The following is a 17,784-nucleotide window of genomic DNA, read 5'->3' on the forward strand; positions in this document are numbered from 1 at the left end:
GGCCAAGAGGCGCAGAGCAGCGGGATGCGGTGGAGGGGCAGTTTGTTTTTTTTTTTTTTTTTTTTTTTTTTCACATCATCTCCAGGCTAGCGTCAACAAAGAACTGAAAGCAAAACCTTCTTCCGGCCAGCCTTGTGGCCTGTGCTCTGCTAGATTTGGGCCCTGCAGGCAGCGGAAGGCGCGTCTCTTCTCCGCCATGGCAAGTTACTTTTGTTCTGGCTTTTACCAGTCAGGGTCTTTCCCATCCCGTTATCACGGTCCCACAGGAGCTCGCGGAGCCGGCCGGGCGGGGGTGAGAGGCTGTCGCCCGCGGCGCGCGGGGAGGCCCGGTGCTGGCGGAGAGCCACCTGCCGCGGAGGCCAACCCTCCGGCAAACCTTGCCCTGACTTTTCTGCACCTGCTCCTGTGGCAGTGTGGCGCGCGCGCTTGAAATTCATAGCAGGCTGTGCGAGACAGGCACAACTCCAAAGGGACAGAACGCCACGGCCGCCTCCCTCACCCAGTGTCTCGTGGTCAGGGACACAGCTGTCTCGTCGAGGAGTAGTTTCGCAGGCTGTGTTTGGGCTTAACTGTTGCCTCCCACTCCTCCCACTCCTTGGGGAACAACAGCGGAGAAAATTACCCAGAAATAGAGGCCGCTGTTTCCTTTTGAAAAGGGCCAGCAAGAAGGATTCGAGCCAAGGACTCAAGTTGGGAAGGCATCCTGATGTCTTGTCTGCATTAGTGGGAATTCTCTCTGGTGGCCTTAGTTCTTTTTCCAGGCACAAAGGGCTCTGTGTTTTCGCCATCTGTGCTGGCTAGCAAGAACAGTTAGCAAGTTCAAGATTGAGCCTTCTGTGTTCTTTCCATCAGGCGCTTGAAGGCAGTGGCAGGGCCTTTAGTTATTAGGGTCCCGGAAATGCCAAAGCAGTTGTTAGATTCCAGTATGATTTTGTTTATTGGTAGCAGTAAAGGCAACGTCAATGAAAATAACTGATTTTTTAAAAAAAGAAATATACATGGATGCAAGGAATGAATCTAATTATTTCTGTCTAGTGCCTTACTTACAAAAACAAAACTAACAGTTTTTCTTTATATCTTTTGGCTTTCTGACACTATGGTCGGAAGTGTATTAAAATATATCATTGATACTGGAAAATGTCATCACCTTAATACCTCTTGTCCAAAATGCTTGTCTTGCTTCAAAATCCTGTATCTCTGTGGTGACTGTTGCAAGAGCTATTTTCAAGACATCTCTTTTTCTTATTGCTGGATAGAAGAGGTTAATAGCTGTCAGGGAGAAGTTCCTTTAATTTCAAGGATAAATTAAATGCAGACACTTGAATAAAGAAATAATGGTGTTAGTATTGATGAGGGCACAGGTGGAGTAAGATTTCCTGAATTTAAATTTATTGAAAGTTTTTCTTTGACGTTGATGAAAAGCAAAAAGGAAGCTAATTTATTAGCCATTTAACCATTGAGGTTGGTGTGGACTATTAGAGCCAGATGTTGTATCCAGACAAATCTCCTGTGAAGTAGAATTCCTGAAAAATCTCTTGTCATTTCTTTTCCTCTGTTAGGAAGAACTATTTTGGGATAATTATGTCATACCATTTGGGACTAGGATGGAGGAACACATATATTTTACTATTTCCTATGCAATCTGGTTGTGAATATTTGAAGAAACTATGTTTTCCTCCATTGAAAGTATCTTTTGTAACAAATACTTGATAGATTATTATGAGTTTCATTTTTAGGAGACACTCACTTTGTTTTATATGTCTCAACATGAGCCATTTTCGTCTCCTATTCCTCTGTCCCTTTGCTATTGTTGTGAACTCTTCTTTTGCATTTTTAAATTAAATTTGACCATTAATTAAAATTTGACCTCAGCCTTCAAGGCTTTTCTTTCATGAAGCTTTCTTTGACTGCTTTAGCTAGAGTTAATCTTGCTTCCTAATCCTGGATGGTATCTATTGTATATTTTAGCATTTTATTTTGGACGGTCTTGTATCCTTCTCAAATCGTCTGTTTTCCTGTGTAGAGAAATATGTCTCCTTTTGTGTGCGTACCAAGCTCTGTTGAAATGATGTATTTATGTGTCTGCCTTTCTCTCTCATCCCTCTCTCATCCATAAGGTAGAGGCCTTTATTTTAAATATTGGTAATCCTAAGGCCTATCCAAGGCTATCCCCACATAATAAAGCTCAGTAAATTTTTATGGGGACACCAAATTTTAGGGCACGGGGTATGTTTTATTTCTTTGTATGTGTCATCTATGGTACCCATTATATTGCCAGACATAGAACACATGCTTAGTTATTACTGTATTTGTTAACTGATTAACTGTATTTTGTACTACTGTATTATATTAACTGTAGTTGTATTACTGTATTTGTTAATTGACAAGACACTATATAGTCTAAGAAATTCAGTGTACACTGTGAACTTAAAAACACTTTTTCATCAGGTGCATTTTTGCCACCTGATTTTAACACTTTTTTTATTTTTAGTTTTTTGATTAATTAATTATTTACAACCGAAATCCACCAATTTTTTGAGAAAATGTAAATGCCATAAAATGAAGTGCAAATATCACCAAGTGAAAGAATCAACACCTAACGAAAGAATTACTAGAGCACACAGATGATTTTTAAGTACCTTGCAACATACTACTCAACACTTTTAAAAAAAATGTTTATTATTTATTTTTGAGAGAGAGAGAGAGAAGAGAGAGGCAGAGCATGAGTGGGGGAGGGGCAGAGAGAGAGAGAGATCTAGAATCCAAAGCAGGCTCCAGGCTCTGAGCTGTCAGCACAGAGCCGGATGTGGGGCTCTAACTCACAAGCCATGAGATCATGACCTGAGCTGAAGTTGGACTCTTAACTGACTGAACCACCCAGGCGCCCCTTGCCACCTGATTTTGACAACTACTAGCTGAAATACCAAAGAGATGCTGAGAGAGTATATATCCTGGGGGCAGGCATCATTGACTTTCATCATTTTCTGTTGAATTCCTACTATGATAAATGAGGATTTCACTTAAGTAATATCTGCCTTTTCCTATCTTCCAAGTTTGAAAGTTTTAATATTATTTAAAAATTTCCTATGGCATATTTTTATAGCTTCCATAGTATTCTTAAAATTTTGATGGAATGACATGCTTTTCAGTAGTGTAAGAGGAGATTATTTTGTTCTCAACTTCTGTTAGTTCAGCCTTTATTCTTAAATTGGCAGGGTTGAATGTTTCCATTTTATTCTGTAGTCATACTTAAATCTTAGCATTTCAGAGACTTAACAAAATTAGTCTAAAGTTGGTTTAAAAACCAATAGGAGGGGCGCCTGCGTGGCTCAGTCGGTTAAGCGTCCGACTTAGGCTCAGGTCACGATCTCGCGGTATGTGAGTTTGAGCCCCGCGTCGGGCTCTGTGCTGACTGCTCAGAGCCTGGAGCCTGTTTCAGATTCCCTCTCTCTCTGACCCTCCCCCGTTCGTGCTCTGTCTCTCTCTGTCTCAAAAATAAATAAACGTTAAAAAAAATTAAAAAAAAAAACAACCAATAGGAGTTTTTACATTATTATGCAAATAGTAAATACTGTTTATAGCCACGCCTAGTACTGTGCTGTGATTACTTTTTCTCCTTTTAGTCCAATGTCATGTGTATTTTTCCTTTTCCACTTGACAGGCAAATGTTCCCAGCAGCAGTGTCAATTGGACTGGCAATTTTTGGTACTGCATAAATTAATTCAAATCGTGCCACACTTCAGTTTGCTTATGATCTTTAGGTTGGAGTCCCTTCAAATGCCAGAAAGCAGTGGAGACTTGCTATAGGTGCCAGCACCCATACTAGCAGGTCAGATTCTCCCTAAGTGTTCATTCAGTTTTTTTTTTAAGGTACAATAATCTTTAAGTCATCTGCCCCGGCCCCCCAGCCGCAGGTTGTCACCCAGCTGCCTTCACTATCCTCGTGTGTGTGTGTGTGTGTGTGTGTGTGTGTGTGTGTGTATGCAGGGAGGGTAAGGAATGTGGAGAGACAACTGGAGAAGTTGTTTTGCCACTAGTTTTTCAACTGATCTTTCTGGTTTTGGTCCCTTTTTTCATTTCTGTTGTCACCTTTCCCGTGAAACCCCCTTTCCTTGTTCAGGGTTAGATCCTTTTCTCTCTCTTATCCTTCTCATACTTCTATATATTTTCAGTCTTCCAGAAATGTGTCAACTGGGCTTATTCTCCTTTTTATTCTTATTCTTTACTTTTATTGTTTTACTTGCTGTTGGGATGGACAGGATGCTGTGTACTTAGACTGTCTTCTTGACCGGAGGTCAGAAATAGCTAGCTTACACCCAGCGAAATCCTATTCTGAGTACAGAGTCCTCTGAACTGACAGCCTGACACATCTTTGTGATCTGTTAGCCTTATGAGATATCCTGTCTTCCCTGGAGGTAATTTAGGATAGATTAAGTCTGAACTGTGTTATAATCAGGCTGGACTACCTATGTAAGCACTGAGAACAGCTGATAGGTCCACTTCCCTAAATGGGCTGGGGAACAAATCAAAACATTGAAACCAAAGCCCTTTACCTGAATAATGTAAGAAGTTCGAAGAGAGTGAGCTCAGGGAAGGGTCTACTTGCAGTTGGTGCTCTGTGCTCAGCATAGTGGCGGGGTCTTCAATAGCATATGCTCTTAGTTGTTGAATTCTATCTCATGTATGTGCCTGAAGGCAGGATTTACTTCACTGCAGCCCCACCGTTATGGCCAGGGTTGTTTTTTTTTTTTTGTTTTGTTTTTGTTTTTTTTTTTTTTTATGGGGCCCTTTTTTTCTAATTCTGACCCAAAAAAGTAGGGGATGTGTTTCATAGTGGGTTATGTGCTTTGGACTGTACAATTGAGAAAACATCTAGCCAGACACAAATAGACACTTTTCTAAAGAAGACATCCAGATGGCCAACAGGCACATGAAAAGATGCTCAACGTCCCTCCTCATCAGGGAAATACAAATCAAAACCACACTGAAATATCACCTCACACCAGTCAGAGTGGCTAAAATGAACAAATCAGGAGACTATAGATGCTGGAGAGGATGTGGAGAAACGGGAACCCTCTTGCACTGTTGGTGGGAATGCAAACTGGTGCAGCCGCTCTGGAAAACAGTGTGGAAGTTCCTCACAAAATTAAAAATAGATCTACCTTATGACCCAGCAATAGCATTGTTAGGAATTTACCCAAGGGATACAGGAGTGCTGACGCTCAGAGGCATTTGTATCCCAATGATTATAGCAGCACTTTCAACAGTAGCCAAATTATGGAAAGAGCCTAAATGTCCATCAACTGACGAATAGATAAAGAAGATGTGGTTTATATATACAATGGAATACTACTTGGCAATGAGAGAGAATGAAATCTGGCCATTTGTAGCAACGTGGATGGAACTGGAGAGTATTATGTTAAGTGAAATAAGTCAGGCAGAGAAAGACAGCTACCATATGCTTTCACTCATATGTGGATCCTGAGAAACTTGACAGAAGACCATGGGGGAGAGGAAGGGGAAAAAAAAGTTACAGAGAGGGAAGGAGGCAAACCATAAGAAACTCTTAAAAACTGAGAATAAACTGAGGGTTGATGGGGGGGGGGGAAGTGGGTGATGGGCATTGAGGAGGGCACCTGTTGGGATGAGCGCTGAGTATTGTATGGAAACCAATGTGGCAATAAATAATATATATATTGTATATATATATATATATATATATATATATATAAATATATAATATATAAATACTACACACATATAGATTATATATAATAAACATATAATATAAATATAATAATATATAAATATATATAATATAAATATAAATTTATTTATAAATTTATAAATATAAAAAAATATATAATATAAACATAAATATATATAATATATATACATTATATATATAAAGAAAACATCTAGCCATCTCCAAACTACCATATTTTGTGGTTGGCTTGACTTGTTTTCAAACTTAAATTTTTACCATGTGTATTTCTTGATCTCTTCCTTTGTGATTGCTATTACTTTTAGGCCTTTCTAAAATCAGGCAAATATTAACTAATGTTTTCCATTTATAAAAAAAAATTGAGTTCACTTTTTACATTGTACCCCTCAAATTCATGTGGGGTTTATGTTGGTATATGACGTGAGGCAAGGATCTGTCCTTTTTTTTTTTTTTTAAGTGTCTGATCAGCTATACTAGCACCTTTATTGAATAAAATATACTCTCTTCCACTGGTGTGTGATGATGGCTATATTAAGGAGAATCTTATTTTTGTATTTAAAGAGTATCCTACTATTGTTCTTACAGGCATCAGTTTTGAAAGGCAAGGACTCCAAAGCTTCTGAAAGAATGGTTGAAGTTGCTGGCCATCCGGTTTGCCTTTTTAATGATCAATTACTGACCACAGTAGTGAAGACTCACTTTCAAGATATTAAGAATAAAGGCAGAGTTGTTGAACATGTGATATATCCAACAAGAACCAGGGGCAGGGGAGTTGCAAATGTGACATTCAAAGAGAAAAAAGGTATTTCCAAATCAAATTTTGTAATTTTAGAAATACTTCTGTAATGAAATCAAGAATTGAATTTCATTAAAATGATTCATGGGATTGGTAGAGTTTAAAGTAGCATTTTGAAAATATTATTCTATTCTGAATATATTGGTACAATATTGTATTAACAAGAATGTATGTGAAAATGGCTCATGATAAAGTTGTTAGCAACTGCCAAATTCTTGAAGACTTCTTTCTATATTTAGAATCTGTCTGGATCTTGGGATGAAAGTGATACATTTTATTGTAGAAAACTTGTAAAATACAGAAAAAAAATGAAGCCCCCAAGAATCTATAATCTCACAAATATGATAACTCTGAATTTTCAAGTGGCTTCAGCAATATAATCATACCATTAGCTTCTCTTTGTTCAAACCTACAAAAAGATATTCTAATATAACATCACCTTTATCACCGGTAAAGTTGGATTGGATGAATAGCTTGGATCTGAGATCAGACTGAACCATTCTGTTCCTATCCCATCCCTGACATAGGTGAGGAGGTTGGATCTGCAGGGGATATTCATCCCTCCAGCCTCATGGAGAGGGGCAGCCTTCTTTACAGCTTAGTAACTGGCAAAATATATTGCCAAAGAAAGATGAGGCTCCATGCCAGCGTCTTGGAGGTAAAATACTATATGGGGTTAGAAGCAGAAGAGAACTTGCTTTTCCTGAGGGAAGATAGGTTCTAGAGAGAAACCTAAGACTATAGATTATAGCACCTTTACCTGTCACCATAGTTAAGCCATTCCTTCTCAATGGGGATGTTATGGTAGGGAGCATGTGAGGGGCTCCTTATTATTTCTCTCAGGGGATTGTTGTGTTTTTGGAAGTTAATATTTTAAACGTTCAACTGGTACCATTGAACCAAAGAGAGAGAGGGAAGGCTCATTCATTCATTTGTTCACAAATATTTTTGACTGCTTATTATTTACCTGGCACCATTCTAGGCCTTCAAGATACAGCAATGAGTGAAGCAGGCAAAATGTTTTCTTTCATGAAACCTACATCCGTGCAGGTGGACAGATAATAAACTAGCAAATAAATGAATATATATTATATGTTGGGTGCTTGATTAATTTATATATTTATACATTATATATTTATCTTTATGTTTATACATTTATTTGTGTATATTAACATGTAATGAGTGCTATGAAAAAATATAAAACAGAATAAAGGGATATAATGTGATGGAGAGTACTGCTTTATTAGATAGAGTGGGTGGGGAAGTACTCTTCAGGTGACATTTGAGCAGAGACCTGAATGAAATAATGGAATGACTCATGCAGATAAGGGGGAAGAACATTCTAGGCTAAGGGAAGGACTAGGAAACATTTTCTGAGAGGGTAGCATGCTGAGCATTTTATTTTTTTTTTATATTTTTATTTTTTAACGTTTTATTTATTTTTGAGACAGAGAGAGACAGAGCATGAACGGGGGAGGGGCAGAGAGAGAGGGAGACACAGAATCGGAAGCAGGCTCCAGGCTCTGAGCCATCAGCCCAGAGCCCGACGCGGGGCTCGAACTCACCGACCGCGAGATCGTGACCTGAGCCGAAGTCGGCCGTTTAACCGACTGAGCCACCCAGGCGCCCCAACATGCTGGGCATTTTAAAGACAGCAAGGCAGCCTGAGTGGCTGGAGCGGGGTGAGCAAGGGAGAGAGTAAAAGGAGATGTGGTTAGATGGGTAGCTGGGCACCAGATTATGTTAAACAGCCTATAGGTCAAGGCAAGATATCTGGATTTTATTCTGGGTGAGATGGAAAACCATCAGTGGGTTTTGAGCGGATGACTGATGGAATGTGACTGCCCTTTCTTCGCTCTGGCAGCCACGTGGAGAGCACAAGTTCCTGGTCATCTCTGGTTTTGACTAGGGTGGTAACAAGGCTGTTGACTGGGAACTGGTGGCCATTCAGGATTTGCTGATGGATTAGGTGTCATTTTCTGAGATGTGGAACACTGGAGGAAGAGTACTTTTGGAAGGGGAATAGTTATCAAGATTTGAATTTTGGTCATTGAGATGTTTATTAGGATAATAAAGTAGAGATTTCCACTGGCAGATGAAAGTGGAGGCCAAAGAGAATTTGGAAATGATGCATTAAAAAAATCTTTTTTAAATGTTTATTTTTTTTTGAGACAGAGAGAGAGAGAGAGAGAGAGAGAGAGAGAGAAAACATGAGTGGGGGAGGGGCAGAGAGAGAGGGAGACACGCAATCTGAAGCAGGATCCCGACTCTGAGCTGTCAGCACAGAGCCTGACGGGGGGCTTGAACTCACAAACCGTGAGATCATGACCTGAGCCGAAGTCAGATGCTCAACCAGCTGAGCTACCCAGGTGCCCCAGAAATGATGCATTTAGTGATAGTATCTAAAGTGGTGGGATTGTTGAGATAAGTCTGGGGTTGGGTGTATGTTTGCAAAGAGGTATAAGTCCTGAGGCCTGGGGCATGGTAACATCTAGAGAATGAGAAGAGAAGGAGAATTAGCAAAGGAGACCGTGAATTAGAGGAGAACAAAGACAGTGTGGTATTCTGAATTTAAGAAGGTGAAGTCTCCTTATGGCTATAATTAATAGAGGGAGGATTTACTTTTAGGTTTTTGTTTTCTATTCATATATACATTCATATATATACATACATATATATATATACACACACACTTGTGTGGTTTTAAAAATATGATTAGGATCAAATGTACACATGAAATCAACTTTAATCTGTTAAAGTAGAAGGGAAAACTATTTAAGTGTTGAACTTAGAGGAAAATGAAAAAAAATCTTAGGCATGTTGAATAATAGAGTTGAACATTTCTATTATTAATAATTAATTATTAGTGTGTCAGGCTGCAAACACTTCTGATGGCAGTGTTTCCACTTAGGTGCAAAGAATGTCAGCAGAAAACAGAAACACTGTCAGGCAGAAAAGGTTGGACCTGCTCAATTCACAGTCTCTCATTTTGGTGAAAAGGTAAGGTGTGATGCCTACAGTCCTGGATCCTGTTTCTTCTGTGTGTTCCCTACACAGGAGACACAGAGCACTCTCATCTCACGACTCCTACAAAAGGAAATGCCAACTTGCTAACCTGAGTGCTAAACGCCAAGCCTGTGTCTTGAAATTTTTGGCTTATTGCCTCATCTGTTTCATGTTCCTATGTGTGCCTTTTGATGCTTTCAAAGTGACACAGAGTTTTTATGCTTATATGGAGGATGTCAGGTAGATACCTAAAGACTTATTTTCAGGAAGAAAAAAAAGTAGGATGAACATTAAAAAGGAGCTTCAAAGAGGCAGGAAAGGTAGAATTAAGAGGAAAAAGTTAAAATTCACTGGTCTGAAACTATTCACTGAGAAACGCAGGGTTCTGGGCCGTCATCTGATGAACTTAAGTTGGAGGACTCTCCAGGGGAACTCCTGTCCATAGAGAAGAACCAGAACATTGTGTATCTGTACCTCATAACAGTGTATGGATTTTGCTTAAGACTTTGGTTCAAATAACATTCTGCCTCTAAAACATATTTGACTAGCTCTTTTTGGGAAATGCACTGAGGGACCGTGAATCCCAAATTGAGCATTATGGCCTTGATGGGGTTGTGAGATCCCTGCTGTGGCGTCAGAAACTAGTCTGTGCTAGGCAGGCGGGGTTTGGTTTAGGGCAACTGCTGTAGAGATGGAGAAAGTGGCAGGAAAAAATGTGTTTATGTTGTCCACTCCCCTAGACAGTGCTGTTTTCATTTCTCTCTGTTTAATTTTAGGTCTTCAGCTCTGTAAAAGCTATCCTCGATCTTTCTGTTTTTCGGAGTCAAGTCATTCTAGAAAGCCTGGTAACGGACCTGACAAGGAAAATCCCAACTTTATCCTTCAGTCCTCTGGAACCCAATGGAAGAGTCTCTGTGCAAGGGTCATTTCTGGATATCCTGAGGCTTAAAGAAACTTTGCTATTAAAAGCAAGTTCTCTTTTAGAAAAAAATAGGAATTTTATCAGTGAGGAAAAGTGGAACAACAGCCAGGGCCCCAAAAGGGATCTCCAGAGAGGCAGTAACTCCTCAGAGTCACCCGGGTCCTCAGTACCTGAGACCACTAGGAGCGGAGAAACACTTGTTCTCGATACAGATGTATTCCTTTATCTGAAAAAGAGCAGATTTTATGAAAGCACATTGAAAAAATGTCATGTTTTCTGTCAGGAGAGAGTGGATGGTGAAATCACCACAATCTGTATAAGAAATGCTCAACAATGTTCTCACCCAAACAATGCAAAGCTTGTGAAAGCACTTATTGAGGAATATTCACTTGCTCTTCACTTTGAGCTTAAAAAAGAGACACTTCTTTTGAAAGGAAAGGAGAATAGAGATAAAAGAAGGATTAAGTCGGCCTGTGAACAAGTAAGTTTGAGGTACCCTAAGGTTCTGATTAATTTTTACGAGACGCACATTGATATTATAGGATCTTCTTCTGACACACACTTGTTTAAAAAAGAGATCATGAAATTAATAAGGCTAAAAAGTTAGGTAATAAAATCTCAGCAATAGTGGTAGTGGCAGTCACTCTCCCTCACTGAGCAGAGGCAATGCTGTGTATGATGCTAGCTTTACACACATTAGTCATTTAATCCTTACAACCATCCTTCATTGTAGGCATTGCTATCCTCATGTTCTAGGGGAAGAACCTAGGATTTGGAGAAGTTAAAACATTTGTCCGGAGTTATCGAGCAGGCAAAGAATGGGGTTAAACTTGGCCTATCTGACTACAAAGATAATATCTAAGTCTTAAAACTTTGAAAAAAAAATCTCATTAAACTTTGAAGAAATCTCACTTTCCCTGAAACCCCAAATTCTTAGAATGTATCTTGCTCATCTCAAAGTAAACAAATGTGATTGTGATGATGTGAACTGTTTAGATCAAAAGAAAAGCACAAGACAAATCTCTTTCTATGTTTTCATTTTTCTTAGCCATCTAAATCCCAAGTATTTCCATCTTTTATTTAAAAAATCGTTTTTAAGTTTATTTATTTTGATTCTACACTGTCAGAGCCTGCTTGGGACCCAGTGTGGGACTCAAACTTATAAACCTTGAGATCATGACCTGAGATGAAATCAAGAGTCGGAGGCTTAACTGACTGAACCACCCAGGCACCCTGTATTTCCATATTTTAAGATACAATATTTCCTTGTTGTTTTTGTCAATGAGAAATTGCTCTTTACATCAAGTGCCCAATAAGATGTCTTTAAATTTAAAGTGCTTCATTTTTATTTTGCTCCTAGGAGTTTGTCTCAGCCTGGGTTCAGTCAGGAGAGAGAAGGCACGCAGTAATATGAAAAGGGAAAGTTTAATATAAAAAATTGTTAATTATAATAGGGGATTGGAATAATGAGGAATTGGCTAGGAGGAAATAAAGAGAACTCTAAAAAACATAGGAATAGCAAATTTAAGAAGAGTTTAGGTAGAACACCATGGAAGAGTCCCCCTCGCCCCCCATCCCAGGACTGAGACCTTGCTGGAGGGTTTGTGCCAGGGGATCTTGCTGGAAATCCATCCTCTAGGTTGCTGGAGGAATCTGTTCAGAGGAAATGTCTCACCAGAGACATCCCATTACAAAATGCGTTAGAGTAGCTGGGGTAACCTGCTAGTCACTGGGTGCTAATGGCCACCGTGCACTTATAGGGCCTGGGAAGGCCTTGTGTGCTGGCGGCTGGACATCGGAGCAACTGTCCATGCTGCATGAACCTGATGTTGGAGAAGCTGCCCGTGCCGCAGACGTTGGGTATCGGGGGAAGTTTCTTCTGCAGAAAAACCGGATCCCTAATAGCCTGCCAGCTGAACAAGTTGGAGTAGGAAGAAGACTTTTGTCCTGCAGTGTCTCTCCAGCGCCCTCTACTGAGAAAACAACATCCTATCAGCTACAGAGGAAAATACTTAAGGGTCCCAGATCCATTTTCACAGAGAAGGCACATAGGATGAATTGAAAGCGGAGTCAATAAGTTGATAACTGGCAGAGTTTAATGAGATACCTACTAAGGCTTTCATTACTATGACAAATTTAAAATCAATAGAATAGTCTTTTTTTTTTTTAAGGAAATAGGAGTTTATTGAATCCACCGCAAGGGTGCGCAAGGGAGCCGCAGGCAGGACAGCAGAGGAGAGGCTGTGTGCCTAATACCAATAGCCTTTAAACAAAGAACTGGGTTACAAAAATGATGCTCATTCCATATTCTGATAGACTTTGATTGACAAGTATGGATATGGCATCTTCTGCTTGAGGATATTATGTATCAGACGTTTTTTACATATTGCTGTGTATTTTAGAGTTAGTTTAACAGCACTTTCCTTATAATATGCTACTTTGTGTAACCAATTTCTATCTTTAATAAAAACTGACATTTTTTCCCAAAGTGGTAGTAGTGACTTATTTTTTTTTTTTATTTTTTAATATATGAAATTTACTGTCAAATTGGTTTCCATACAACACCCAGTGCTCATCCCAAAAGGTGCCCTCCTCAATACCCATCACCCACCCTGCCCTCCCTCCCACCCTGCCCTCCCTCCCACCCCCCATCAACCCTCAGTTTGTTCTCAGTTTTTAACAGTCTCTAATGCTTTGGCTCTCTCCCACTCTAACCTCTTTTTTTTTTTTTTTTTTTTTTTTTCCTTCCCCTCCCCCATGGGTTTCTGTTATGTTTCTCAGGATCCACATAAGAGTGAAACCATATGGTATCTGTCTTTCTCTGTATGGCTTATTTCACTTAGCATCACACTCTCCAGTTCCATCCATGTTGCTACAAAAGGCCATATTTCATTTTTTCTCATTGCCACGTAGTATTCCATTGTGTATATAAACCACAATTTCTTTATCCATTCATCAGTTGATGGACATTTAGGCTCTTTCCATAATTTGGCTATTGTTGAGAGTGCCGCTATAAACATTGGGGTACAGGTGCCCCTATGCATCAGTACTCCTGTATCCCTTGGATAAATTCCTAGCAGTGCTATTGCTGGGTCATAGGGTAGGTCTATTTTTAATTTTCTGAGGAACCTCCACACTGCTTTCCAGAGCGGCTCCACCAATTTGCATTCCCACCAACAGTGCAAGAGGGTTCCTGTTTCTCCACATCCTCTCCAGCATCTATAGTCTCCTGATTTCTTCATTTTGGCCACTCTGACTGGCGTGAGGTGGTATCTGAGTGTGGTTTTGATTTGTATTTCCCTGATAAGGAGCGACGTTGAACATCTTTTCATGTGCCTGTTGGCCATCCGGATGTCTTCTTTAGAGAAGTGTCTATTCATGTTTTCTGCCCATTTCTTCACTGGGTTATTTGTTTTTCGGGTGTGGAGTTTGATGAGCTCTTTATAGATTTTGGATACTAGCCCTTTGTCCGATGTGTCATTTGCAAATATCTTTTCCCATTCCGTTGGTTGCCTTTTCGTTTTGTTGGTTGTTTCCTTTGCTGTGCAGAAGCTTTTTATCTTCATAAGGTCCCAGTAATTCACTTTTGCTTTTAATTCCCTTGCCTTTGGGGATGTGCCGAGTAAGAGATTGCTACGGCTGAGGTCAGAGAGGTCTTTTCCTGCTTTCTCCTCTAAGGTTTTGATGGTTTCCTGTCTCACATTCAGGTCCTTTATCCATTTTGAGTTTATTTTTGTGAATGGTGTGAGAAAGTGGTCTAGTTTCAACCTTCTGCATGTTGCTGTCCAGTTCTCCCAGCACCATTTGTTAAAGAGACTGTCTTTTTTCCATTGGATGTTCTTTCCTGCTTTGTCAAAGATGAGTTGGCCATACGTTTGTGGGTCTAGTTCTGGGGTTTCTATTCTATTCCATTGGTCTATGTGTCTGTTTTTATGCCAATACCATGCTGTCTTGATGATGACAGCTTTGTAGTAGAGGCTAAAGTCTGGGATTGTGATGCCTCCTGCTTTGGTCTTCTTCTTCAAAATTACTTTGGCTATTCGGGGCCTTTTGTGGTTCCATATGAATTTTAGGATTGCTTGTTCTAGTTTCGAGAAGAATGCTGGTGCAATTTTGATAGGGATTGCATTGAATGTGTAGATAGCTTTGGGTAGTATTGACATTTTGACAATATTTATTCTTCCAATCCATGAGCAGGGAATGTCTTTCCATTTCTTTATATCTTCTTCAATTACCTGCATAAGCTTTCTATAGTTTTCAGCATACAGATCTTTTACATCTTTGGTTAGATTTATTCCTAGGTATTTTATGCTTCTTGGTGCAATTGTGAATGGGATCAGTTTCTTCATTTGTCTTTCTGTTGCTTCATTGTTAGTGTATAAGAATGCAACTGATTTCTGCACGTTGATTTTGTATCCTGCAACTTTGCTGAATTCATGTATCAGTTCTAGCAGACTTTTGGTGGAGTCTATCGGATTTTCCATGTATAATATCATGTCATCTGCAAAAAGCGAAAGCTTGACTTCATCTTTGCCAATTTTGATGCCTTTGATTTCCTTTTGTTGTCTGATTGCTGATGCTAGAACTTCCAGCACTATATTAAACAGCAGCGGTGACAGTGGGCATCCCTGTCGTGTTCCTGATCTCAGGGAAAAAGCTCTCAGTTTTTCCCCGTTGAGGATGATGTTAGCTGTGGGCTTTTCATAAATGGCCTTTATGATCTTTAAGTATGTTCCTTCTATCCCGACTTTCTCAAGGGTTTTTATTAAGAAAGGGTGCTGGATTTTGTCAAAGGCCTTTTCTGCATCGATTGACAGGATCATATGGTTCTTCTCTTTTTTTTTGTTAATGTGATGTATCACGTTGATCGATTTGCGAATGTTGAACCAGCCCTGCATCCCAGGAATGAATCCCACTTGATCATGGTGAATAATTCTTTTTATATGCTGTTGAATTCGATTAGCTAGTATCTTATTAAGAATTTTTGCATCCATATTCATCAGGGATATTGGCCTGTAGTTCTCTTTTTTTACTGGGTCTCTGTCTGGTTTAGGAATCAAAGTAATACTGGCTTCCTAGAATGAGTCTGGAAGTTTTCCTTCCCTTTCTATTTCTTGGAATAGCTTGAGAAGGATAGGTATTATCTCTGCTTTAAATGTCTGGTAGAACTCCCCTGGGAAGCCATCTGGTCCTGGACTCTTATTGGTTGGGAGATTTTTGATAACCGATTCAATTTCTTCGCTGGTTATGGGTCTGTTCAAGCTTTCTATTTCCTCCTGATTGAGTTTTGGAAGAGTGTGGGTGTTTAGAAATTTGTCCATTTCTTCCAGGTTGTCCAATTTGCTGGCATATAATTTTTCATAGTATTCCCTGATAATTGTTTGTATCTCTGAGGGATTGGTTGTAATCATTCCATTTTCATTCATGATTTTATCTATTTGGGTCATCTCCCTTTTCTTTTTGAGAAGCCTGGCTAGAGGTTTGTCAATTTTGTTTATTTTTTCAAAAAACCAACTCTTGGTTTCGTTGATCTGCTCTACAGTTTTTTTAGATTCTATATTGTTTATTTCTGCTCTGATCTTTATTATTTCTCTTCTTCTGCTGGGTTTAGGCTGCCTTTGCTGTTCTGCTTCTATTTCCTTTAGGTGTGCTGTTAGATTTTGTATTTGGGATTTTTCTTGTTTCTTGAGATAGGCCTGGATTGCAATGTATTTTCCTCTCAGGACTGCCTTCGCTGCATCCCAGAGCGTTTGGATTGTTGTATTTTCATTTTCGTTCGTTTCCATATATGTTTTAATTTCTTCTCTAATTGCCTGGTTGACCCACTCATTCGTTAGTAGGGTGTTCTTTAACCTCCATGCTTTTGGAGGTTTTCCAGACTTTTTCCTGTGGTTGATTTCAAGCTTCATAGCATTGTGGTCTGAAAGTATGCATGGTATAATTTCAATTCTTGTAAACTTATGAAGGGCTGTTTTGTGACCCAGTATGTGATCTATCTTGGAGAATGTTCCATGTGCACTCGAGAAGAAAGTATATTCTGTTGCTTTGGGATGCAGAGTTCTAAATATATCTGTCAAGTCCATCTGATCCAATGTATCATTCAGGGCCCTTGTTTCTTTATTGACTGTGTGTCTAGATGATCTATCCATTTCTGTAAGTGGGGTGTTAAAGTCCCCTGCAATGACCACATTCTTATCAATGAGGTTGCTTATGTTTATGAGTAATTGTTTTATATATCTGGGGGCTCGGGTATTTGGCGCATAGACATTTATAATAGTTAGCTCTTCCTGGTGGATAGACCCTGTGATTATTATATAATGCCCTTCTTCATCTCTTGTTACAGCCTTTAATTTAAAGTCTAGTTTGTCTGATATAAGTATGGCTACTCCAGCTTTCTTTTGGCTTCCAGGAGCATGATAAATAGTTCTCCATCCCCTCACTCTCAATCTAAAGGTGTCCTCAGATCTAAAATGAGTCTCTTGTAGACAGCAAATAGATGGGTCTTGTTTTTTTATCCATTCTGATACCCTATGTCTTTTGGTTGGCGCATTTAATCCATTTACATTCAGTGTTATTATAGAAAGATATGGGTTTAGAGTCATTGTGATGTCTGTATGTTTGATGCTTGTAGTGATGTCTCTGGTACTTTGTCTCACAGGATCCCCCTTAGGATCTCTTGTAGGGCTGGTTTCGTGGTGACAAATTCCTTCAGTTTTTGTTTGTTTGGGAAGACCTTTATCTCTCCTTCTATTCTAAATGACAGACTTGCTGGATAAAGGATTCTCGGCTGCATATTTTTTCTGTTTAGCACACTGTAGATATCGTGCCAAGCCTTTCTGGCCTGCCAAGTTTCAAAGGAGAGATCAGTCACGAGTCTTATAGGTCTCCCTTTATATGTGAGGGCACGTTTATCCCTTGCTGCTTTCAGAATTTTCTCTTTATCCTTGTATTTTGCCAGTTTCACTATGATATGTCGTGCAGAAGATCGATTCAAGTTACGTCTGAAGGGAGTTCTCTGTGCCTCTTGGATTTCAATGCCTTTTTCCTTCCCCAGTTCAGGGAAGTTCTCAGCTATAATTTGTTCAAGTACCCCTTCAGCACCCTTCCCTCTCTCTTCCTCCTCTGGGATACCAATTATGCGTATATTATTTTTTTTTAGTGTATCACTTAGTTCTCTAATTTTCCCCTCATACTCCTGGATTTTTTTATCCCTCTTTCTTTCAGCTTCCTCTTTCTCCATAACTTTATCTTCTAGTTCACCTATTCTCTCCTCTGCCTCTTCAAGCCGAGCCATCGTGGATTCCATTTTGTTTTGCAATTCGTTTAAAGCGTTTT

General features: G+C 39.5%; 1 protein-coding gene across 1 annotated transcript; it reads left to right on the forward strand.

The window, feature by feature from the left end:
* Positions 1-11: 11 nt before the first annotated feature.
* On the forward strand, positions 12-12,937 carry RBM43 (RNA binding motif protein 43). Its single transcript, XM_060626541.3, has 4 exons — positions 12-199; positions 6,311-6,527; positions 9,433-9,521; positions 10,304-12,937. The coding sequence occupies exons 1-4, from the start codon at positions 197-199 to the stop codon at positions 11,054-11,056; spliced, it is 1,062 nt and encodes a 353-aa protein (XP_060482524.3). The 5' UTR covers positions 12-196; the 3' UTR covers positions 11,057-12,937.
* The last annotated feature ends 4,847 nt before the right edge of the window (positions 12,938-17,784 follow it).

The sequence above is a fragment of the Panthera onca genome, chromosome C1 (genome assembly GCF_046562875.1).
Source record: "Panthera onca isolate mPanOnc1 chromosome C1, mPanOnc1 haplotype 2, whole genome shotgun sequence".
NCBI lineage: Eukaryota > Metazoa > Chordata > Mammalia > Carnivora > Felidae > Panthera > Panthera onca.